General features: G+C 44.1%; 1 protein-coding gene across 2 annotated transcripts in view; it reads left to right on the top strand.

The window, feature by feature from the left end:
- Nucleotides 1–1,645: 1,645 nt before the first annotated feature.
- Nucleotides 1,646–25,859, top strand: part of C8G (complement C8 gamma chain) — a 50,267-nt gene continuing 26,053 nt past the window's right edge. For both annotated transcript variants that reach the window (XM_030206920.1, XM_030206921.1), the window contains exons 1-4: nt 1,646–1,909; nt 8,927–9,072; nt 23,073–23,143; nt 24,517–24,624. In XM_030206920.1, the coding sequence (XP_030062780.1) occupies nt 1,769–1,909; nt 8,927–9,072; nt 23,073–23,143; nt 24,517–24,624 (466 nt within the window). In that variant the 5' untranslated portion in view covers nt 1,646–1,768. The remainder of the gene's footprint in view (nt 1,910–8,926; nt 9,073–23,072; nt 23,144–24,516; nt 24,625–25,859) is intronic.

Here is a 25,859-nt window from a genome sequence, read left to right as displayed (position 1 = left end):
GCCAATCCAGGCCAAGGGCACCTGGCAAGCTTCCCAAACATACAAACATTCTATACATGTTATTCCTGGAATTGTGGATTTTTCCCAAGTCTATTTAGTAGTGGTTTATGGACTTATCCTTTAGGAAACCATCTAACCCCTTTTTAAACTCTGCTAAGCTATCCGCCTTCACCACGTTCTCTGGCAACGAATTCCAGAGTTTAATTATGGTTGGGTGAAGAAAATTTTCTCCGATTTGTTTTAAATTTACTACACTGTAGTTTCATCGCATGCCCCCTAGTCCTACTATTTTTGGAAAGCGTGAACAAATGCTTCACATCCACCTGTTCCACTCCACTCATTATTTTATATACCTCTATCATGTCTCCCCTCAGCAATCTCTTCTCCAAGCTGAAAAGCCCTAGCCTCCTTAGTCTTTCTTCATAGGGAAGTCGTCCCATCCCCGCTATCATTTTAGTCACCCTTCGCTGCACCTTTTCCAATTCTACTATATCTTTCTTGAGATGCGGTGACCAGAATTGAACACAATACTCAAGGTGCGGTCGCACCATGGAGCGATACAACGGCATTATAACATCCTCACACCTGTTTTCCATATCTTTCCTAATAATACCCAACATTCTATTCGCTTTCCTAGCCGCAGCAGCACACTGAGCAGAAGGTTTCAGTGTATTATCGACGACGACACCCAATATCAATATATTTTCCCCTTGTGTCCAGTTTTGGAATACTGGTCATTTTCTTAGTATTTTATTTAAGGTATTCTATACAGGTTACTCTCTTTGTTTTACAATCCTACCGTGTCCTATATTTGTTTATTGCAGTCTACTATTTGAATCTTATACATATGAACATTTATCCAGTTTTGTGCTTTTAATGTATCATGTTTTAAATATGTGTATATACATTTTGTGTTATTGTTTACAGAGTTATTTACTTTTTATACACAGTGTTTCTTGTGACCCCTGAGGCAGGTGGCTGTGTCCGCCGAAACACGGACCTGTGTCGGGTCATTCTACTGGTTCTTTAAAAATAAAGAACTTGGGTCATTCCACTGGTGCTTTATAAATAAAGAACTTCTCAATATGTCATCCCAGGCTGAAAATCATTTTGTTACCCTCTGCTCCTGTGTTGTTTCTCTTTGACTTTCTATGGAGGGTGTATCTGCTTTCTTCCACCCGTACCTGTGCCACTGGGTCTATGCCTGGTGTAAGTGGTAACACCTAAAATATATGCATATATATGCCCTGCTGTGCTAGTATTCTCTAAAAGAAAGTAGATGCCTACTTTTCTTTATTGAATAGCCTCCAAATAGGTACCTTATTGGACCCTATATGTAGGTGTCCCTTTATAGAATTGCCCTGTAAGTGTGCACTGAGTAGTCTGCTCTTCAAAGGATTTTGCAGTTTTGCAGGAGAATTTTCAAGAATCTTGTTGGTGATTTTCTGAATGTCCTGAAGACCCAGGTGTATTCAAATGCCAAAAATATAGGCAAACATTCTGAAAATTGAATGGAGCCATGGGTGAATTTTTTCCAAACACTGGCCTAAACTGTGCAAAGTAAAAGTACACATTATCAATGTCTCTTATCTTAGACCCTTTGCAAATTCCTGTAAAAGCAGCAGCACAGCTGAATAACCAATCACCTGCAAACATGTCCCAGCAAGGCAGCAGCAAGTAAACAGCCATCAGAGCTACACAGTAAGCTGGGAGGGCCCTTGCTTCGATACAGCTTGATGGGGAACCACAGTGCTTCCCTTCAGAAAACATGAGGTCAGCTGTGGGAATCCTCTTTCTAACTCTCTTCCAGTTCCCCAACTCCCAGGGCCAGAGCCCAAGAAGACCACCCAAGCCTCCGGAAAGTCCCATTGAGAAGATCAAAGTACAGGACAACTTTAACCTGAACCAGGTAGAGAAATAAGTAGTGTACTGAAGTGCCTTGCTTTGTGGGAAGAGAAGCAGGACTTTGCAATAGCCCCTTGCTGAACTGCTTTCGAGACATCTGAAGAAGAGATTTTGAATGTCTCATCAAAACATCAGATATGATTTTTAATGGTTCAGTTCTCCAAGGCTCAGTATTGGTAATCTGTTTCACTACAATACTTGAATCCAGTTTCTATTCTTTAATTTTCACTCTCAGAAGTATTCCCCAGAAGAACAAGTACTAGATAGCATGAGTATGACAGAAAACCAGGGATGGAAGTATATCTCTTTTCCCCACAGATGCCTTGTGCTAATTTTTACTGCAGGTATACAGTATGTGTGCCTGCTATTTATGTGGGTAGTATTTGCTGAAAAGTATAATAATCTGAAAATTTACACTTTTCCTCCTCCAAGGAATATCTCTTCCCAATACAGCTAACTGTATATGCATTATTCAACAATGTACATACATTTCTCTGTACTGAGGGTAGGAAAGTTTTCTAAAAGTTGACTTAACATTGGTAAAAGGCTTTCTATTTGTACAAATTGTATTTTTTTATTTAATTGTACTTGATACACTGCTATAATTCACAATGTGTCACTAGGCAGTTTATAATAAAAACAAGCAAAAGAAAGTTACAATTATTTAGAGGAAGTGAGAAAAGGAGAAGTACTAGTGTTAAAAAAGAACAAAAATGACAAAAAATGAGATTCATTAAGACATGAAACTAGGATTCTAATTTCAGACAATATGATAGTAAGACCTGGTATTTAAATCAAAGCTGCTTAAGTTGAAGTCTTCACAGTGTCAACTTGTCTGTTTCTTGACTGCATAACATGTTTTACAGGTATTATTCCTAAGCTTCCTTTCCTTTTGATCCTCATATACTTTTTTTTTTAATGGGGAGGGGGTGTGTAAGAACAAATCATGTTTACCCTTCATTATGTTCACACTGCTCTTTAGCTGTCTGTGCTATATTCATGCTTTGCAGTGCATTAGAATGACACCTGTGGAGGCTCTGATAAAAACCAGCATAGCAGCATCCCCTAGCTGCCATTTGTTTAGTTTCATAAACAACTAGAAACTGCTGTCTTGTTTAATTCTATCTTTTAATTTTCTTAACAGTGGTATACCTTGAGATACACTGTAGCTTCTCTGGAGTAATTCTATAAAGTGGACATTACATTTATGTACTGATTACGCGTATAAATGACTGGATTATTTATTTGTAGCATTTATTTATTTGTAGCATTTATACCCCGCTCTTTCCCGCTCGATAGCAGGTTCAGTGCGGCTTACAGAGTATGGTACAAAGTATCATAGATACAATACAAAGTATGTTACGTGGTATCACAGAGACAGTGCAAAGTATGTTACAATGGTATATATGCTCAATTATGGGCACACACGTGTAAATACATACATATGTTGCATAGTATGTATTTGACAGGTAGGCGTACACATAGATGAAGTCTGGGAGGGATTTACACTTACACATGTAACTTATAGAATACTATAAGTTATACGCGTATCTCCAGCATTTAGGCATGATCACTTATACCAATTTTAGGGCTGGTGTTTAGTGGTTGTGCCTAAGTGCATATGCACGTATATACTCAGTTACACTAGTCTATAAAGAAAAGTAGGTACCTACGTTCCTTTATAGCAGAGGTTCTCAGTCCTTGGGACACATCCAGCCCAGTCAGGTTTTCAGGATATCCACAATGATATATGCCTCCATTGCATCCAAATATATCTCATATTTATTCATAGTGGGCTTCCTGAAAACCTAACTGGCTAGGTGTGTCTCGAGGAATGGGTAGAGAACCACTGCTTTACAGAATAGGCTTATATAAGGCCCTCTCTAGGCTAGTGGTTCCCAAACCTGTCTTGGAGGCCACCAGTCAATCGAGTTTTCAGGATATCCCTAATGAATATACATAAGACAAATACCTGTCACTTCCATTATATGCAGATCTCACTCAAGCATATCCATTAGGGATATCCTGAAAATAGTGGTGTAGCCACAGGTAGGCCCAGATGGGCACAGGCCCACCTACTTTGGGCTCAGGCCCACCTGGTAGGATCGCTTCTCTGATGTGGGTGGCAGGGCTTCTCAAGCTGTCCCAGCTGAAGACTCCTGGCATCTATCCCTCCCCTCCCCCACAAGCCTTCCGGTGTCTCTCAACTCCACCCCTAAACCCCCTGTACATTTTAAAGTCTCCATTTCCTAGCATGCAGCAACTCATACCTGCTGTATATGTTGACCCCCAAGCCTTCCCTCCGATGCAATTTCCTGTTTCCTCATAGGTGGGACCAGATCAGAGGGAAGGCTCTAGGCTGGTGTGTGCAGCAGATATAAGTCACTGCTGGCAAAGAAATGAAGGCTTTTAAAGGTATGGAGTCGGGGCTGGGGGAGGGGGAGAGTTGAGAGACACCTGTTCGCCTGGGGGGGAGGGTAGGGAAGTACTACTATTACTACTACTTAACATTTCTAAAGCGCTACTAGGGTTACGCAGCACTGTACAATTTAACATACAAGGACAGTCCCTGCTCAAGGAGCTTACAATCTAAAGGACAAATGTATAGTCAGTCAAGTAGGGGCAGTCAAATTGGGGCAGTCTAGATTTCCTGAAAGGTATAAAGGTTAGGTGCCGAAAGCAACATTGAAGAGGTGGGCTTTGAGCAAGGATTTGAAGATGGGTAGGGAGGGGGCTTGGCGTAAGGGCTCAGGAAGTTTATTCCAAGCATAGGGTGAGGCGAGGCAGAATGGGCGGAGCCTGGAGTTGGCGGTGGTGGAGAAGGGTACTGAGAGGAGGGATGTGAGCAGAGGTTTCGGGCGGGAACGTAAGGGGAGATGAGGGTAGAGAGGTAATGAGGGGCTGCAGACTGAGTGCATTTGTAGGTAAGAAGGAGACGATGGAGAGATGCCTGGTGCAAGGTGGGGTTCTTGTGCCCACCCACTTTGGGATCAGCCCCAACAAAATTGGGTGGTTAGCTACGTCCCTGACTGAAAACCTGACTGGCTGGTGATCCTCCAGGACAGATTTGAGAACCCCACTGCTCTAGTCATCTATTTCTAGGTGCCCTGTTATAGAATTACTCTCCAAATGTCCTTATCGTGACCCTGCCCTTTCCTAACATGTGATGATCTGAGGGGAGTAGGTGTGGAAGCCTCTGAGACTATCCATGTATTGAAATTCCAGATAGAACAGTATAAAAAAAACCCCTCCCAAGACCATCACACACACACAAAGAGTAGAGCACTTGCCACAGGGAACGAACCCCAAACACCAGGCTTTTTCCTGTCATGAGATTGTAGAAATTGAAAAGTGGATCCCCCAAAACTCCAGCAAATCTCTGTATTATATTTCCATGACTTTCAAGTCAATTTTTCTTTCACAGCGTTAGTAACATAATTGGCATGGATTTGATTGGTGTGACCCTCCAAGCCCCATTTAGCACAGCCTGAGAATAGTTGGCTTCTACCTCTCTGGACGTGACTGATTTTTCTTTCTGACATAATCTAGATCCAGGTTAAGTCCATCCTTGTTTTGATCTTGCATCCCAGTACATTGTGGTATTTGTAGTCCTTGTTCTTCCAGTGGCAAAAATATTCTCTCCCATTTTCCCACTTACCCAGCCCTCCCTTAACAGTCTCCCCACCTGATCCCAACACTTTACCATCTCCAGTCTGACTTCAGCAATTGCACCCTTCTCTCCTTACCCCCAGCATGCATCCTCCCCTCTTATCCCTGACCCCACACTCTTCTTTATGCCTTGCCTTGACCTCAGGATGCTTCCGTTTCCCAGCCTTACCCCAGTATTCTCCCTGTTCCCTGCTCCTATCTCTGAAGCTGTAGCACAGGCTGATTTAGCTATCAGTTTGTCCATCATTCAACCCACGTGGTTGAATTCAGCAAGCAGGGTATATGGTTTCCTCCTGCTTTCAAAGTCCACTGTCTCCACTTCTTTTCAGCTGTGCGTGCTGCCTGGCTTGTATTAGTCTGGGTAATCTTGAGCAGGGCCGGTCTTAGCAACTGTGGGGCCCTGTGCAGACCAGTTCGCTGGGCCCCCCCCCCCCCCAGTCCCACCAGCCCCGCCCCTTGTTGACAAGATATGTTTTAAACATTTTATTTCAAATAAAGACAAATGAAGCAAAATGTGTATACAAAAACTAATTCAAACATGAAAAATGCTATACTAGGAAACCTTTGGGTTTAAAAAGCAAAACCATGTGCATGTAAGGACTAGATAAATGAATTAAAACGAATCCCCTTAATATGTAATACTTGGTAACAATAATGAAACAGTGATTTAATATTCAGATAGCAAGCAGCCTGAGCCAATAGATTTATTTCCCACTGAACATAATTAACTTTGTATGAACTTGGCTGCTAATAGTGTGCTGAACTGGACAATGTTGGCACATTTAGCCACACCCGTTTACCAGCCATGGTGCATATAAACAGTAATCATTGAAAATATTACACCAGTACAGGAGAAGAAAAATAACTTGTTTTTTTCATTATAAATAATTTCTGTAAGCTGTTACAGCTCCAGTATACCCAAAATGACACAAACCAAATCAGCATACAGATTCTGCATGCAGCACAATACCAGAAAAACAGAACATTGCTATACATTGCAAAATAAGACAGCAGATGTAAATTCTCAAATTGGACCTATTCCAAACACTTCCTTCCCCCTCCATCCATGTCCAGCATTTCTCCCCTTACCCTACCCTCCATCCATCCATGTCCAGCAATTCTCCTCTTTCCACTGCTCTCTTCTCCATCCATGTTCAGCAATTCTCCTCTTTCCATTGCCCTCCCCTCCCATCCATGTCCAGCGATTCTTCTCTCTCCCCTGCCCACCCCTCCACCCCTAGTTCAGCATTTCCTTTTTGCCTCTCCTTTCCCTTCACCCTTATGGCCCAGCTCTCCCTATCCCTTCCACCCCATGATCCAACAATTCCCTCTCCCCTCTCTCCCTTCCCATCCACCCCAAATTGGGGTCCATCAAATTGCTGTCTCCAATTTCCATGCTTCTCCCTTATGATGCATTTATTTGTCCACCCTCCCTTCCCTTCCACCCCTAAGGTCCAGCACTTATTGTCTCATATCTTCCCTTCCCCCTTATAGCCCAGCAGCTCTGTGTTCCCTTGTTTCCCCTCTGTTTCCTTTCCTCTCCTCTCCAGCTATGGATCCAGCGCAGCACCTCTCCCCTCCCCCCCCCCAAAGCCTGATTTCTTTGCTGGTGCCAGCAGAAGCAACGGGAACAGGCTGTCTGGGCCAACCAATCCTTCCTTCTGTAGCGTCCCGCCTTTATGTAACTTCGTTTAAGTGCAGGAGGAACGCTGCAGAGGGAAGGACCAGATCAGCGACGGTCCAGACAGCCTGTTCCCGTTACCGCTGCTGACACAGCAAAGAAGCTGCTGGTTTAGTTCTGGCTCTCTTCTGCAACTACTTTTTTCTGCCCCCATGCTCTTTTGCCTTCTGTGAGCTGTACCATCTACCGCCAAAGAGGAGTCGGACCCGCTCTCCTCGGCGGCGTTTCTTTATTCTAGCCTTCCTGCTGCCTTGTGCAGTGACCCCACCAATCAATGCTGGGATTCCCAGTGACGTTGCGGTGATGTCATGCCAAAGGTAGGAAAGCCGTGGAGAGGGGAAGCAAAGCGCGAGCCAGCAGCTGGGAACTCCCATGTGGCAGGTTTTTTTTTTTTTTGGGGGGGGGGGGGGTGACACCGGACTTACAGGGAGGCAAGGGATCAGATCCGGTGCTGGATCTGCCCCATTCCTATGCAGCTGAACCAGGTCTCTAGTCGGCAGCGCGGGGCCCCTGAGAGAGCGAGGCCCTGTGCGGCTGCACCGGTTGCTCCTGCTCTGATCTTAAGTCCAAAATGGGAGGGATGTGCCAATTATAGCTATACACTTTCTACTATTTGAAAACAGCAGTGCAGGTCCTGGAATGTGTCAGAATCCAGGACTGATTTAAAATCTCCATTTATGAAATAGCTCATTTGGGATCTTTGGGCCAGATTTTGATCTGGCACCATGCTCATATTAATTTAAGCACTGGTGCTTACTTATTACATAGGTTCAACTCTGCTGTTTGTATAGGTAGCAGTGTTGAATATATGGATACTGTGGTCAGGTCACTGTGCCAGTGTACCCCATTCAGTGTGGGCTTGCTGTTCACTATCGCCACTATACAAATCACTTTGGGATCAGGCCCACCAGGTAGCAGTACATGTATGATGTGGCTGGCAGGGATCCCCAAGCCCCACCAGCCGAAAACTCCCAACACTGTCCCTCCTGCGTACCTTGTAAATAGCAGATCTTCGCCCGCAGCGAGCAGCGACTGATACATACTGCTCGCACTGGACTCATAGCCTTCCCTCTGATGTATTCCCACTTATACGGAAACAGAGGGAAGGCTGTGGGGCCAACATGAGCAGTGTGTATTAGTTGCTGCTCGCTGCCGGTGAAAATCTGCTATTTAAAAGGAATGTTGGGGAGGGGGATGTTTGAGAGACCATATGGCATGCAGGCGAGAGAGGGAGAGACCAAAATACTTGTGGGACAAGGCTGAGTTCTTCTGCCCACCCATCTTGGGCTCTGGCCCACCCAAGATTGGGTGTCTGGCTATGCCCCTGATAGATACATATAAAGCCTGCACTGCTTCCACTTTAGTCGCAGACCCATCTTGTACAGATAGTATTGGTCTACTCAGAGAGATTTTCAATCTGATTCTATCCATGTAAAATAAAGTTTAGCAGTGAAGTTATGTATTCACTTATAACTTCATTTAACTTTCAGCCTGTTTGGTACTAGCTCACGTGATTTTACAGTCCAGCATTATCCAGGCTGAGTGAGTCCTGGTAGTACCCTTTCGTATTCATTGTAGGGGAATGGCATAAAATCAGAACTCACTCACTCTATCACTGTTGACCTGGAGCCATCTACCAAGACATATGTTCTATTTTTGTGTCTTTGTTAGTTTGCAGGAAAGTGGTTCCTCATTGGAGTTGCCTCTGAATGTAACTACCTGAAAGAACACAACTTCCAGCTGGAAGGAACAACCATTGTAGTGTCCCAGGACCTGACCCTGGAAAAGAAACTGCCTATCAGTACATTCAGGAAGCTGTAAGTGCCCCAAGAATGACTTTTCTAAAATGATGTGTTATCTACTATATGATGTGATGTGTTGGATTGCACCAGTAATCACAATAAGGAGGAATTTAAATGCTCTGATGAAACATAGTAAAAATGATGGCAGACAAAGGCTATACAGCATATCCCAGGGGTGAGCAACCTTGGTCCTTGTGGACTGCAACACAGGCGGGATTTCAGAATTTTCCCAATGAATATGCATGAGATCTGTTTGCATGTACTGCTTCCATTGTACGCAAATAGAGCTCACGCATATTCTTTGGGAAAGTCCTGAAATCCTGACTAGGTTGCGGCCTTCAAGGACCAAGGTTGCCCACCCCTGGCCTATCTGGTCTGCCCAACCATACCAACTACTAATCTCTACTATTTCTTCCTCTTTCTTTGAGCTCCTCTGTGCTTGTCCCATGTTTTCTTGAATTCAGATGTGGTCCTTGCTCTACTGCCTCCATTGTGAAGCCATTCCATGCATCCACTCTCCGTTCCATAAATAGATATTTTCTTAGATTATATCACAGTCATCCTTTGCAATCTTGTTCCAGAGCTTTCTTTTTGAAATGAGGTGCTTTTGTAACAGAAGGTGTAATGGTCGTAATGCAATAGTTTCCCCAATTGAGGTGGGGGGCGGGGAGGAGGGAAGGAGGCCTTAACTCCCATAATGTTCAGGCTTTCAATCTCAGTCAAAAGAAAGACGGAAGTCTAAAAGACAGCCGGCGTGGTTGAAAAGTGAGGTGAAGGAAGCTATTAGGGCTAAAATAAATGCCTTCAGAAAATGGAAGAAGGAACCGTCTGAAAATAGAAGAAGCAGCATAAGGAGTGTCAAAGCAAATGCAAGATGCAGATAAAGAAGGCCAAGAGGGATTACGAATAAAAGATAGCATTAGAGGCAAAAAAACATAGTAACATTTTTTTTCGGTATATTAAAAGCAGGAAGCCGGCAAAAGAATCGGTTGGGCCACTGGATGACCAAGGGGTAAAAGGGGCGAGCAAGGAAGACAAAGACGTAGCGGAGAGATTGAATGAATTCTTTGCTTCGGTCTTCACCAAGGAAGATTTGGGTGGGATACCGGTGTCGGAAATGGTATTTCAAGTGGATGAGTCAGAGAAACTTACTGACTTCACGGTAAACATGAAGGACGTAATGGGGCAGTTCAGTAAACTGAAGAGTACCAAATCTCCTGGAGCGGATGGCATTCATCCTAGAGTACTGCTAGAACTGAAAAATGAGCTTGCGGAGCTACTGTTAGTGATGTGCAATTTATCCTTAGAATTGAGCGTGGTACCGGAAAATTGGAGGGTGGCCAATATAACGCCGATTTTTAAAAAAGGTTCCAGGGGAGATCTGGGAAATTATAGACCGGTGAGTCTGATGTCGGTGCCGGGGAAAATGGTAGAGGCTATTATTAAAAACAAAATTACAGAGCACATCCAAGGACATAGATTACTGAGACCAAGTCAGCACGGCTTTTGTGTGGGGAAATCTTGCCTGACCAATTTACTTCAATGCTTTGAAGGAGTAAACAAACATGTGGACAAAGGGGAGCCGGTCGATATGTGTATCTGGATTTTCAAAAGGCGTTTGACAAGGTACCTCATGAAAGGCTACAGAGGAAATTGGAGGGTCATGGGATAGGAGGAAATGTCCTATTGTGGATTAAAAACTGGATGAAGGATAGGAAACAGAGAGTGGGGTTAAATGGGCAGTATTCACAATGGAGAAGGGTAGTTAGTGTGGTTCCTCAGGGGTCTGTTCTAGGACCGCTGCTTTTTAATATGCTTATAAATGATTTAGAGATGGGAGTAACTAGCGAGGTAATTAAATTTGCTGATGACACAAAGTTATTCAAAGTCGTTAACTCGCGACAGGATTGTGAAAAGTTACAGAAGGACCTTACGAGACTGGGAGACTGGGCGGCTAAATGGCAGATGATGTTTAATGTGAGCAAGTGATGCATGTGGGAAAAAAGAACCCGAATTATAGCTACGTCATGCAAGGTTTAACGTTAGGAGTTACGGACCAAGAAAGGAATCTGGGTGTTGTCGTCGATAATACACTGAAACCTTCTGCTCAGTGTGCTGCGCGGCTAGGAAAGCGAATAGAATGTTGGGTATTATTAGGAAAGGTATGGGAAACAGGTGTGAGGATGTTATAATGCAGTTGTATCCCTCCATGGTGTGACCGCACCTTGAGTATTGTGTTCAATTCTGGTCGCCGCATCTCAAGAAACATATAGTAGAATTGGAAAAGGTGCAGCGAAGGGCGACTAAAATGATAGCGGGGATGGGACGACTTCCCTATGAAGAAAGACTAAGTAGGCTAGGGCTTTTCAGCTTGGAGAAGAGACGGCTGAGGGGAGACATGATAGAGGCATATAAAATAATGAGTGGAGAACAGGTGGATGTGAAGCGTCTGTTCATGCTTTCCAAAAATACTAGGACTAGGGGGCATGCGATGAAACTACAGTGTAGTAAATTTAAAACAAATAGGAGAAAATGTTTCTTCACCAAACACATAATTAAACTCTGGAATTCGTTGCCGGAGAACGTGGTGAAGGCGGTTAGCTTGGCAGAGTTTAAAAAGGGGTTAGACGGTTTCCTAAAGGACAAGTCCATAAACCACTACTAAATGGACTTGGGAAAAATTCCAGGAATAACATGTATAGAATGTTTGTACATTTGGGAAGCTTGCCAGGTGCCCTTGGCCTGGATTGGCCGCTGTCGGGACAGGATACTGGGCTCGATGGATCCTTGGTCTTTTCCCAGTGTGGCATTACTTATGTACTTATAAAAGGCTAGGATAGAGCTGTCCTTGGCAAATTCACACCAGCCTCAACTGAGCTGCTATTTTATGAGCCTTCATTCACAAGTATGTGGAAGTTAACTACTAGTTTACTGTTGAACAAAGGTCCATAAGGCCTACTATCCTGTCTCTGACTGCAGCCACTCTGGGTCACTAGAAAGTACTCTGCAGAACCCGGAGAATAGACCCACTTATTGTAGCTTTCTGAGGTCTACTGGACTAATAACCATTTATGGATTTCCCTTCTAGGAATCACCACATCCTCTGGCAACACAACTTGTTTGTTGCATGAAACAAATACTTCCTCCAATTTGTTTTAGATTTGCTACTTGTTAGTTTCACGGAGTGCCCCCCTAATCCTGATACAGTTTGAAGAAATGAATAACTGTTTTTTATTTAACCATTCTACTCCACTCATGATTTTATATAAAATCATATTTCCTCTCAAGCATCTCTTCTCCAATACATAGAACCATGATCTGTTTAGTCTCTCTTTTATAACTGAGCCATTCCTTCCCCTTTATTATTTTTCCCACGCTCCTCCATACGTTTACCAATTTTGCTGTCTTATTTTTGAGATAAGGCAACCAAAACTGCACGCAGTATTCAAGATGTGTTTGCACCATGGAACTGTACAATGGCATTATAATATTTTCTGTTTTATTATTCATTTTTTCCTAGTATTCAGAACATTCTATTCACTTTTTTTAATGGTTGCTGTACACTGAACTGAGGATTCCAACACAGAGGGGCATTTTTGAAAAGACGTCCAAGTCAGAATAGAGACGTCCAGCTCATAACGTCCAAAATGGACATCCATCTCACATATATTTTTCAACAGGAAATATGTCAGAATTTCCTGGTTGAAAATATGTGAGATGGATGTCTGTGTGCTGAGAACATCCAGCATGAACATCCATTTTACAAACTGGAACTTCCAACATATGAACAGCAAAAAAGCAGGGACAAAGACGTCTGTCTGGCAGCATTCTTAGAAGAATGGCTACATAAATATCCCTGCAGATCTGAGGGGCAGCCTAGTGGTTAGTGCAGTGGACTTTAAACCAAGGGACCCAGGTTCAAATCCCTTGGGTCCCTTGGTTTAAAGTCCACTGAACTAACAACTAGGCTACTCCTCCTACTTGCTTTCTACTTTGCTAAGAATTCTCATAATACCTGAAGCTGTCATACAGCCTGTATCTCCTTTCAGTTTCACTTTTGGGAAGAGGAAGAGGGATGGGGACAGCAACCATTGGGGAATTAAGGAGGTGTTATGCCTTAATCCCTCCAGTGGTCAGTTGCTCAATCAAAGCACCTTTTTGTGCCCTGGATATGACTGAAACAGGTCTAACTTAGGACATCCTTCTTTTTAGACTCGGACGTTTCTTTCTGTTCAGTTATCACCAGGGCCATGCCTAGAGTCTCCGGCGCCCCCCTGCAGTTGGCGCCCCCCCTCTCCGGCGCCCCCCATGCAGTTGCCCCCCCCCCCAAAAAAAACGATCGCTACACACTACCCGCCCTCTTCTCCCCAGATCCTTTTCCTTTTTTTTTTTGTTTAAATTTACCTCTGTCCGGCGGCAGCGTAGCGTTAGTGAGAAGGAGGCGGCGCTCCCCCGCCCCGATGTGTCAGTCTTTCCTTCGTTCAGTGTCCGCCTTCTTCTGACGTCATTTCTGATGTCAGAAGAAGGCGGAACTGAGCGAAGGGAAGACTGACACGTCGGGGCGGGGGAGCGCCACCTCCTTCTCACTAACGCTACGCTGCCGCCGGTCAGAGGTAAATTTAAACAAAAAAAAAAAGGAAAAGGATCTGGGGAGAAGAGGGCGAGGTAAGCATGGTGCGGCGGGGCGCCCCTCAGAGGATGGCGCCCTCCTGCCATGCTTACCTCGCTTACCGTGTTGGCACGGCCCTGGTTATCACTGTTGGTTGTCCTGATTTTGGGCTCTCCCTAGTCCCACCCACAACATGCGCCTTTGCTATTTGGACATAATGCAGTGTTTGCTGTCCCTTTTCTGCCTTTGCAAAATTGGCATTTGTCAATTCAAGCATATCCATTTGGGCATTTTGAGGCATCCATATGCCTACAACAGCTGTTTCTCAAGCTGCTGTGCTTGCGCCTTAGGCTGCGTGCCAAGTGGCAGGACACCATGGTGAAATCTCCCATGGTGTCTGATGTCAGGGAAGTTGGGTGGAACAAGCTCCCAAGCCCGAGTGGGTGACAACAATGCAGATGGTATAGCAAGGCCCAACACCAGGATAGGCAGCATGGAATGTTGCTGCTAATTGAGTTTCTGCCAGGTACTTGTAACCTGGCTTGACCACTGTTTGGAAAACAGGATACTGAGCTAGATGGACCATTGGTCTGACCCAGTGTGGCTACTCTTTTGTTCTAACACAGGCAAAGGAGGACCTTCCTGTACAAATTATTCTAACTCTAAACTCTAATCCCCTAATCTGTCCAGTAGAGTGCTGCTCATTAGGAGACATATGATAAGAGACTTGAGGACATGAACACGTATACCCTGGAGGAAAGGAGAAATAGGGATGATATGATACAAACGTTCAAATATTTAAAAGGTATTAATCTACAAACAAACCTGTTCCAGAGACAGGAAAGTGGTAGGACATGAATTAAAGTTGAAAGGGGTCCGACTCAGGAATAACTTCAGGAAGTACTCTTTCACAGAGAGGGTGGTCGATACCTCAAACTCCCTCCAGTAGGAGGTGGTGGAGATGAAAATGGTAACAGAATTCAAAAATGTGTGGGATAAACACAAAGGAATCCTGTTTAGAAGGAATGGATCTGTAATAAATATGTTGTTTGAATTAGATTTTAAATTATGCGAGTGGATTTTAATATTTGTGTTGGGGAATTGCACTACCCTGCACTGTACAATATTAAAGGAAATACACTCAGAACATAAAGACTAGATTGTTAATCTCAGGTACAGAGCAAGTTTATTTACAATACTGTACAAGTAATGCAATGATTTTAGCTTCAGTTTAGGGATCTTATACAAGGGAAATGTGCCACAAGATAAATATTGTTAGAAAGTCTGAATTATTAATTATGCTGGATTGGTATTAACTCACTCTGATTGAGGCTCAGATGTATTTTTTCTGCTGTTGGTTGGAATGGTGAAGGAGGTCTTGTATCTGTAGCTTGATGGTGTTCCTTGCTGGGAGAGAAATCTTCTATTTGCAGATTGAATGGAAGTGAAAGATGGAGAAAGTCTTATCTTGGGTGTGTGGAGTCCAGAAAAGGACCAGAGAGTGTTGCAGAATCCAGCGAGGTTCAGTGAGAGCCCATCCTATATAATAAAAAGCACCTCCAACATTCTGAAGCTGACTCTGTGGCACTGTGGCAGTGTAGGGTTCGTAAGTCTGTAGTTCAGCGTTTCATTGGCTCTCACTGTCCCCGCCCTCTCGTCGAGGAAACGGAATGCTGCATAGTTGCCAAGCAAACAAACGTGACATCACAGGAACGAAGAACCAATCAGACAGAACGGAACTTGGAGGAGGGAAGTGGAGTGGATTGAATCTCTAACAAACAATCATATACAGGGAGGTACGAACATCAGTGGAGGCAAGTGCACAGAATGGAAGGGAAGACAAACATTTAATCACTTTGTCACTCACACACATCACACACACAGACACACTCAATCACTCTGTGTATCTCTCTCTTACACTGTCTGTAAAACACACTGTCACTCTCAGTCTCTCACATGGGCAACTGTATGTTGCATTCTCATGAGTAAGGAGCTCTCCTGATGTGATTGTTAAACTGATTGAAGGGCCTGAACAAGGAAAACTTTTACCACATTGTAACATAGTTTACACAAAAAAATATTTTATATAAAGAAATCTTACACATGTAAACAACAATTACATTCAGAATACAACCGTGGAAACATTAATGGCAGGAACTCATTACATTGCTAGCGCCCGTTTCATTGCGTTAAGAAATGGACTTTTTTACTAGTCTTTTATAATTCCTATTGAGCTGAAGTCAGGTGGTGTGTACTAACCCAATCACAGGGATACCTGAAACTGGTTCTTTCTGGTTTTTGAGATGGAGGCCTGGAAAACTTGGTTTAGCTGGTTACATACTTCCTGGATGACCAGCTACTGTGGTACACAGCGCAGAATGTACTGGACAAGATTAAGACAGGGGCGTAGCCACGGGTGGGCCTGGACGGGCCCAGGCCCACCCATTTTCTCTCCAGGCCCGCCCATCCGCATTGCTGTCTTTATCCCTTTTGTCTCACGGAGGCAGCGCTTCCTTCCTGCCCTGTCTTCTCTCGAAGCTCCGCTGCATCGGTCCCTCCCTGCAAGTAGAATCCTTCTTCGCCGGTCGTGCTGCTCTGCGCTGCCATGCAATTGCACACGCAGCTTCGCTCCTCCCCCTGCCGCGTCTATCTGGCCCTCTGTGATGCACTTCATGTTTAGGGCCGGATGAACGCGGCAGGGGGAGGAGCGAAGCTGCATGTGCATGGCAGCGCAGCGCGACCGGCGAAGGAGGATTCCACTTGCAGGGAGAGACCGATGCAGCGGAGCTTGGGGAGAAGACAGGGCAGGAAGGAAGCGCTGCCTCCGTGGGACAAAAGGGATAGAGACAGCGCGAAGGATGCGGATGGGCGGACATGGAGGAAAAATGGCTGAGCTGCTGGGACATGGGAGGGAGAGGAGGAAGGGGCTGGAGGGAAGGGAGAGAGCTGCTGGGACATGGGAGAGAGAGGAGGAAGGGACTGGAGGGAAGGGAGAGAGCTACTGGATATGGGAGGGAGAGGAAGAAGGGACTGGAGGGAAGGGAGAGAGCTACTGGATATGGGAGGGAGAGGAAGAAGGGATTGGAGGGAAGGGAGAGAGTTGCTGGGACATGGGAGGGAGAGGAAGAAGGGACTGGAGGGAAGGGAGAGAGCTGCTGGATATGGGAGGGAGAGGAAGAAGGGACTGGAGGGAAGGGAGAGAGCTACTGGATATGGGAGGGAGAGGAAGAAGGGACTGGAGGGAAGGGAGAGAGCCGCTGGGACATGGGAGGGAGAGGAAGAAGGGACTGGAGGGAAGGGAGAGAGCCGTTGGGACATGGGAGGGAGAGGAAGAAGGGACTGGAGGGAAGGGAGAGAGCCGCTGGGACATGGGAGGCAGAGGAAGAAGGGACTGGAGGGAAGGGAGAGAGCCATTGGGACATGGGAGGGAGAGGAGGAAGGGAGAGAGCCGCTGGACATGGGAGGATAGGGAGAGAAAGAGGGGTGATGGATGGAAGGATGCAGAGAGAAAGGGGAGAGACTGGAAGGATGGGGAGAGAGAGAGAGAGAGAGAGAGAGAGGGGAGACTGAACAGAAAAGGGTAGAGAGATAGAGACACTAGATGGAAGGATCAGGAGAGAGGGTAGATGGGTGGAAGGATGAGGAGAGAAAGAGGGAAGACACTGGATGGAAGGGTAGGGAGAAAAAGGAGACGCTGGATGCAAAAGAAAGAGGGGAGCTGCTGGATGGAAAGAGGGAGAGGACAGAGTAGGGAAAGACTGGAGAATAAGAGGAAGGGGCATGTGGAGAACAATGGTGAGGAAAAGATGAAAAGCCATAGGTGGTGAATGAACAGGAAACCCTGGCAAGAGAAAGACGAAGGAAATTAGAATCTAGAGACTGGGAGCAACACAATGAGAAAAAGTAAATGGCCATACAACAAAGGTAAAGAAAATAATTTTATTTTAATTTAGGTTAAAGTAATATGGTACCTGTGTTAATAAAGTTTCAGAGACCAATACTTCCTTCCTTAGGTCAGGAGAGGATTCCATAACAGCATTATACTGACCTAAGGCAGGAGGTTTTGGCCTCTGAAAGCTCATTGAAAAGGATGTTAGGCTTTTAAATAAATTTTCTGAAACCTGATGCACTGAAAAGCAGCACTTTACCCCTATTTGACAAATGCATCTGATTAGTGTGACTAAATTTTGCTGGGGAAGGGGGATAGAGAGAAACTTTTGTGCCCACCCACTTTAGGTTCAGGCCCATCCAAAATTGGCAGTCTGGCTACGCCACTGGATTAAGAGGGTCATTGTCTTGGAGTTTCAGGTAGATGGTCTTTCTTTTGTTATATCCAGCCTCCTTGATTACTGTCCATATACAGATCCTGTTATTGCTTGGAGAATGGTAGAAATTAACTCTTCTGTATCAAGCCAGTCTGCTTTTTGGTAGGATCTGGCTGACCATTTAACAATTCTTTTGTTTCAGGCTTTCAAAGGTCTGAAAGAGGAAGATGGGGCCAGATTTGCTTTTTGAGCAAGTTACATCCAAAGTTTTTGCAAAACATTTTTATATATCTGTATACAGCACAAAATTCATTATATCCAAAGAAGATTAGCGGTGTTTAGGTGGCAATACCAGTAAGTAGGAAGCAAAGCCAGTGAAGGGCAGACTTCTATGGTCTGTGCCCTGATCATGGCTGGACAGATTCAGCTTTAGAAGTTGGAAAACAAGGCCAGTGCTGGGCAGATTTCTATAGTCTGTGCTCTGATAATGGCTGAACAGATTTGGATGAGCTGGATTGGGGCTTTTTAGGGGCTTTGATGAAAACTTCTGAAGTTTTAGAACAGTGCTGGGCAGACTTCTACAGTACTTGGCCTGAAAATGGCAAGGACAAATCAAGATCAGGTATACATATGAAGTATCATATCATATCTTATGCTATGAGTTTATCTTGTTGGGCAGACTGGATGGACTTTATCTGCCATCGTCTACTATGTTACTATGTTATAATGTTATGTTATGTTACTATGGAGCTCTTTTTACAACCATAAAATACTACTAAGACTCCTAGTTACTTCGGGATTGGTGAACACATACTTAGTTGGACCAAGGGTTTCCTAACCACTAGAACATATCAAGTGAAATCAAGCTCAAACATATCACCACCGTGGAAAGCAGAATGTGGAGTACCTCAAGGATCACCACTATCACCGATCCTTTTCAACCTAATGATGACCCCACTAGCCAAATCCTTATCTAACCAAGGCCTTAACCCTTTCATCTATGCAGACAATGTCACAATATACATTCATTACAAACGTGATCTGACAGAAATCACCAACGAAATCAAGCTCAGCTTGAATATCATGGACTCATGGGCAAACGCATTTCAACTAAAACTCAACACAGAAAAAACACACTGTCTCATCCTCTCATCCCAACACAATACGAACAAACCCACAAACATAAACACCCCAGATTATATCCTCCCTATCTCAAACAGCATGAAAATTCTCGGTGTTACAATCGACCGTAACCTCACACTAGAGAACCAAGTGAAATTTACAACAAAGAAAATGTTCCACTCAATGTGGAAACTCAAACGCGTGAAACCATTCTTCCCTAGGGAAACATTTCGCAACTTGATACAATCAATGGTACTAAGCCATGTAGACTACTGCAACGGAATTTATGCGGGATGCAAAGAACAAATTATAAAGAAACTTCAGACCGTTCAAAACACGGCAGCCAGGCTTATATTTGGAAAAACGTGATTCAAAAGCACCAAACCCCTATGAGAAAAACTGCCTTGGCTCCCAATCAAAGAACGTATTGCTTTCAAAATCTGCACCCTGGTTCATAAAATTATCTACGGCGAAGTCCCGGGATACATGACAGCCCTCATAGACCTACCAACCAGAAGCACAACAGGATCAACATGAACATATCTAAATCTCCACTACCCAAGCTGCAAAGGACTCAAATACAAATCAACCTATGCATCTGGCTTTTCGTATATAAGCACACAACTATGGAACGCATTACCAAAAGCCGTGAAAGCAACTTATGATCACCTAAACTTCCGGAAATCATTAAAAACTAACCTGTTCAAAAAGGCATACCCTACTGACCCAACTTAAATGCCTGTACCCTGCAACACAACAAAACCAAAGCTCGTAATGGACATATAATAACTCTTCCTCTCTACGATTCCCTAATGTGTTTGTACACACGAACCTTATTCTACCACAACATTACTGTATTTGTTCATACTGGAATTGGCGAACACCTTTTACAGTACTATGTAAGCCACATTGAGCCTACAAATAGGTGGGAAAATGTGGGATACAAATGTAACAAATAAATAAATAAATAAATCTGCATTTGGACGTTTTTCTCACAAAAACGTCCAAATTGTTATTTTCAAAACCAATTTTCAAAACCAGTTTTTCTATGAAGTACGTCAGAAGTGCATTCAAATCACAAGGGGGCATGTCAGGGACGTATTAAGGGAGGAATCTGGGTATTCCTAACACTTGGACGTTTTTCAGTGATAATGGAACAAAACAAAACTGTCCAGGACTAAAACTAAGACGTACCCTAAATGACCAGATGACCACTGGAGGGAATCAGGGATGACCTTCCCTTACCTATACTCCTTCCCTAGACCTCCATTCACTAGGCAAATCTCTCCTAATTGCACCCTTCTCCTCCATCACTAACTCCAGACTCCGCTCCTTCTATCTCGCCGCACCTTATGCCTGGAATAGGCTTCCTGAGCCGTTACGTCTAGCTCCATCCCTGGCTGCCTTCAAATCCGGGCTAAAGGCCTACCTGTTTGATGCTGCTTTCAACTCCTGACTTCTAACTTTTATCTTATCCTTATGTGCCCTTCTGTCTGTCCTTCCCTTATCCTTATTGGTCCTGTCTGTTTGTCCTGATTTAGATTATAAGCTCTTTTGAACAGGGATTGCCGTTCTTCATGTTCAATTGTAAAGCGCTGCGTATGACTGGTAGCACTATATAAGTGATTTATAGTAGTAGTAGTAGTACCCCCAAAAAATGTGGTTTAAAACATTACTGGCTAGCCCCTATGCCAGCCTCAGTGTTATACTCAGGTCCATTTGATCTGCATGCAGGTCCCTGGAGTAGTCTAGTGGTGGGTACAGTGCACTGCAGACAGTTGGACCCAGGCCCATACCTCCCCCTACCTGTTACACTTGTGGAGGAAACTGTGAGCCCTCCAACACTCACCAGAAACCCACTGTACCCACATATAGGTGCCCCCTTCACTCGTAAGGGTTATGGTACATAAGTACATAAGTAATGCCATACTGGGAAAAGACCAAGGGTCCATCAAGCCCAGCATCCTGTCCACGACAGCGGCCAATCCAGGCTAAGGGCACCTGGCAAGCTTCCCAACGTACAAACATTCTATACATGTTATTCCCAGAATTGTGGATTTTTCCCAAGTCCATTTAGTAGCGGTTTATGGACTTGTCCTTTAGGAAACCGTCCAACCCCTTTTTAAACTCTGCTAAGCTAACCGCCTTCACAACTTTCTCCGGCAACGAATTCCAGAGTTTAAAATACATTGGGTGAAGAAACATTTTCTCCTATTTGTTTTAAATTTACTACACTGTAGTTTCATCGCATACCCCCTAGTCCTAGTATTTTTGGAAAGCGTGAACAGACGCTTCACATCCACCTGTTCCACTCCACACATTATTTTATATACCTCTATCATGTCTCCCCTCAGCAGTCTCTTCTCCAAGCTGAATAGCCCTAACCTCCTTAATCTTTCTTCATAGGGAAGTCGTCCCATCCCCGCTATCATTTTAGTCGCCCTTCGCTGCACCTTTTCCAATTCTACTATATCTTTCTTGAGATGCGGCGACCAGAATTGAACACAATACTCAAGGTGCGGTCGCACCATGGAGCGATACAACGGCATTATAACATCCTCACACCTGTTTTCCATACCTTTCCTAATAATACCCAACATTCTATTCGCTTTCCTAGCCTCAGCAGCACACTGAGCAGAAGGTTTCAGTGTATTATCGACGACAACACCCAGATCCCTTTCTTGGTCCGTAACTCCTAACGTGGAACCTTGCATGACGTAGCTATAATTCGGGTTCTTTTTTCCCACATGCATCACCTTGCACTTGCTCACATTAAACGTCATCTGCCATTTAGCCGCCCAGTCTCCCAGTCTCGTAAGGTCCTCTTGTAATTTTTCACAATCCTGTCGCGATTTAACAACTTTGAATAACTTTGTGTCATCAGCAAATTTAATTACCTCGCTAGTTACTCCTATCTCCAAATCATTTATAAATATATTAAAAAGCAGCGGTCCTAGCACAGACCCCTGAGGAACCCCACTAACTACCCTTCTCCATTGTGAATACTGCCCATTTAACCCCACTCTCTGTTTCCTATCCTTCAACCAGTTTTTAATCCACAGTTGGGGTAGTGGGTTTTGGAGGGCTCAACAGACAAGGTAAGAGAGCAATGGTGAAATGTGTACCTGGAAGCATTTTATGAAGTCCACTGCAGTGCCCCCTATGTCGCCCTATTGCTTTCCTGGGATGTCTGATGGACCAGTCTACTAAAAATGCTGCTTCCTCCTACATCCAAATGGCTTGATTTTCAGAGTTTTGCACTTGGACTTTTTTTTTTAATGGACTGAAAAACAAAACATCCAAATCACAAAACCTTCTTTAAAACAGAATTTTCGAAAAAAAAAAAAAAAAAAAGATAGTCCTTTTTCTTTTTTCAAAATGACAGTCTTTTCTATTCAGATTTTGGTTGTTTTTTTGCAAAATGTCCAAATTCGGACTTAGACGTCATATCAAAAATGCCCCTCCACGTTTGCTAAAATCTAAATATGTTTGGGAGCAGGTGTAACTCCCCAATATTGCTCTTTTAGGATATAAACATTTAGGCCCCTTCTGAAATGGGGAACAAACATCTATTAACTTGCCACGCCCTTGTCCCACCTATCCAAGACATTCCCAGACCATGCCCTCATGCAGTTTGCACACACTTGGGTTTGATTCTTGCATATCCCAGTTTTGTAAAAAGGGGCCTTAGATGTTTATGCAGTAAAATTACCTGAATTCTTATACATGAATCTGTAACATTATGCTGAATTTCTTACTCTTTTAATAGTGATGCCTTTACAACATAATGTAAGCCACATTGAGCCTGCAAATAGGTGAGAAAATGTGGGGTACAAATGCAGCAAATAAATAAATAAAAATGTTTAAATGCAGGTTTATGCACGTCTCAATGCAAATAGCCCTTCTAAAATGGCTGCCTTAGTGTTCATGCAGGTTTTTTCTTGTCTTCAGTCTCTGGCTTCTTCAGTCAATGATACAGAATTTTGACCTTGCTTTCTCTTCTTTGTATACTAAAACAGGGATGGAATATGCTGGGAAATTAAGCAGGAATACAAACAGGACAAGGTGCTGGGGCGATTCCTCTTAACAGGTTTGTGAACAGGAACACTCCTAGGCACCAGCTCCATAAGTGTTTGAATATCTCATCAATGTCAGACATCTTTGCAGCTTCTTCTGTCCTCTTAGCTGCTGTGGGTCTGAGAAATTCAAGAGATGATGTGGGAGATAGAATGGAGAGCTGCCCAGTGCTGAGGAAGTTATAGGATCCATGGAGGGGGCACATATGAGTACACATTGATTCTTTTCCATACTGCTAACATATTAGCTCTTCATTCCTGATATGATAGATCACATATAAAATTAAGTTTGTGGTGAATTTGGGAAACAAAAACCTATGTAAAAGTGGGAGGCGGCATGGCATCCCCCTTCCATTTCTGCTTAAGAGTGCCCATGAGTGAAAGAGTAAAGACTACAAATCAAGACTGAGGGGTGTATGTGTGTGTGTGTGTGGGGGTGGGGGTGGGTGGGGTGGGGGTCTGTCTCGGTCTCTGTGTTGGAATAACAGGATGTATGTTTGTGTGTGGATGGGTGCTTTGCTGGAATAACAGGGTATGCATGTGTGGGGGTCTCTACACTGAAAAAAACGGGGGATCACTTTATTGGAATAACAGAGTGTGTAGAGGGTTTCTGTACTGGAATAAGGGGTGCTGTAGGTCAGGAGTAAGGTGTATTGGCAGAGCTGTGCCTTGGGGTATCAGCTGAATTAGCACAGCAGGTCAGGACTGTAGGGTGCATGTGTGAGTGTCATTGTACTTTAATAACAGGGGATGCTGAAGGTTGGCTTAAGGTGGATTAGTGGAGCTGGGAGTATTGGGAGGGATCTGTTTACATTCATTGCCAGAAATGTGCCGGGGGATGGGGGGCTCAGCAGAAATACCACTGCATGTCAGGACAGAGGGGCACTACCATCATGCCATGTTTATATCCAGCCAATACAAACACTCCTTGCCTATAAACCCCTCAATGGGATTAAGACCTCCAGTTGACATATAGGGCCAGCTTCAGGATTAAGGCTTTGGGAGACATCATTATTATGTGGATCTTCTCTGACATAAACCTCTCTCTGCACCCCAGACCCTATGTGATCCTTTCTCTCTTCTTTCCTCTGGTCAGCAGAATGAGAGTGGCACTTTATGCCATACCTACCTCTATTGCTGGCCAGGCTCAAACTGTTAGTTTGAACACTTGGTGCCATGATGTGGCTCTACACATTCAGATTGCCAGACTAGGATTGGCCAAACAGATGCAGCAAACAGACATGGCATGAAGTGTCATTGTTCTCTTCTCAGGGAAGGAGAGAGGGAGAGAGGTAATTTTTCCCAGTGTGCATCTCATGATGTGGGACCAGCTGACAATCTCTTGGTAATGCTGCTGAGATACAGTAACTCTGCCTTTCTCTTCCAGTCCGGGGTTATGGTCACAAGCTGAATATGGTAGTAGCTAACACTGACTACAGCAGCTACGCCATCCTGTATTACCAGAAGCAGAGGACAGTCTCCATCAAACTCTACGGTGGGTGGACAAACGATTCACCCCAGAAACAAAGTCCTGGTTAAGTTATTCTGTGTTCTCTGATGTCCTCTGGGGGAAGATTTCATGATACGGTCTTTCATGTTTTCTTCCTCTGTTTTCAAGCAGCATGGCAAGGTTAATCAATTATTTTCTTTTCACTGCTGCTTTAGAATACGTTTATTTGTTGGTTCCTGTATGCTGTCAGTATTTGTCAGTATTTCATGGGGCCTATGTGTCCGTATAAAATACTAAGGGCCCAATACTCAGCCCGTTGCAGTGCATCTATGGCATGTCCGGCTTCCGGCATTGAATATCTAGTTATCTGCAGTCACCCAGAAGTTAACCGGGTGCCGGTTGATTCAGACCTGTGTCCAGTTAACTCAGTGGATAGAGTTAGGACAGATTTTTTACAGACTGAATATTGCCGCCAATCAGCTAAATCACAGCTCTGTTCAGACTCTACCCCTAACCTAGCCAGTTAAGGAATGAGCAATTAGAGCTAATGTTCAGAGGGGTTTAACTGGGCAGGAGCAGCTCTTGCCTGGTGGCTACACTATTCCCTTGCCCTCTGTCCTGTTGAACACAGATTAAAGTCTAGTCTCTCCTATGGGCAAGCACACCTGCTGGTTACTACTTGACTGGTTGCTATTGTGAGATGGCAGACATGTGTTTAACAGTTTTTTCCCCTCTTCATGTACATATCCCCTATAGTTGTATATAGTTAATTTCCATTTTCTCCCCTCCAGTGTTCACTGGTGCTGTAAATAAGTAAATGTTTATATAGGATGCAGCTATTTGTGTATCTTTCCAAGCTCTCAGCCATGCTGATTTTGGGTAAGGAAGCATACAGAACAGAGAGTAAGCTAGAGTCTAGTCACTGCTGGTTGGTATCAGGCAGGTTGCTAGTGCAAAACAACATGCATGGCATACATCCAATGGTACTCAAAGAACTCAAACATGAAATTGCCAATCTGCGGTTAGTAATATGCAACCTGTCATTAAAATTGACTATAGTACCTGAAGATTGGGAGATGGCCTATGTGATGCCGATTTTTAAAAAGGGTTCCAGGGGTGATACGGGAAATTACAGACCGGTAAGCCTGACGTTAGTACTGGGCAACAAAGTGGAAACTATTATAAAGAATAAAATTATGGAACATGTAGACAAACATGGTTTAGTGGGACAGAGTCAGCATGGGTTCAGCCAAGGGAGGTCTTGCCTCATCAATTTGCTT

The sequence above is a fragment of the Microcaecilia unicolor genome, chromosome 6, assembly GCF_901765095.1.
Source record: "Microcaecilia unicolor chromosome 6, aMicUni1.1, whole genome shotgun sequence".
NCBI classification, from domain to species: domain Eukaryota; kingdom Metazoa; phylum Chordata; class Amphibia; order Gymnophiona; family Siphonopidae; genus Microcaecilia; species Microcaecilia unicolor.
The sequence above is the reverse complement of the archived record's forward strand: the minus strand, read 5'-3'. Positions and strand labels throughout refer to the sequence as shown.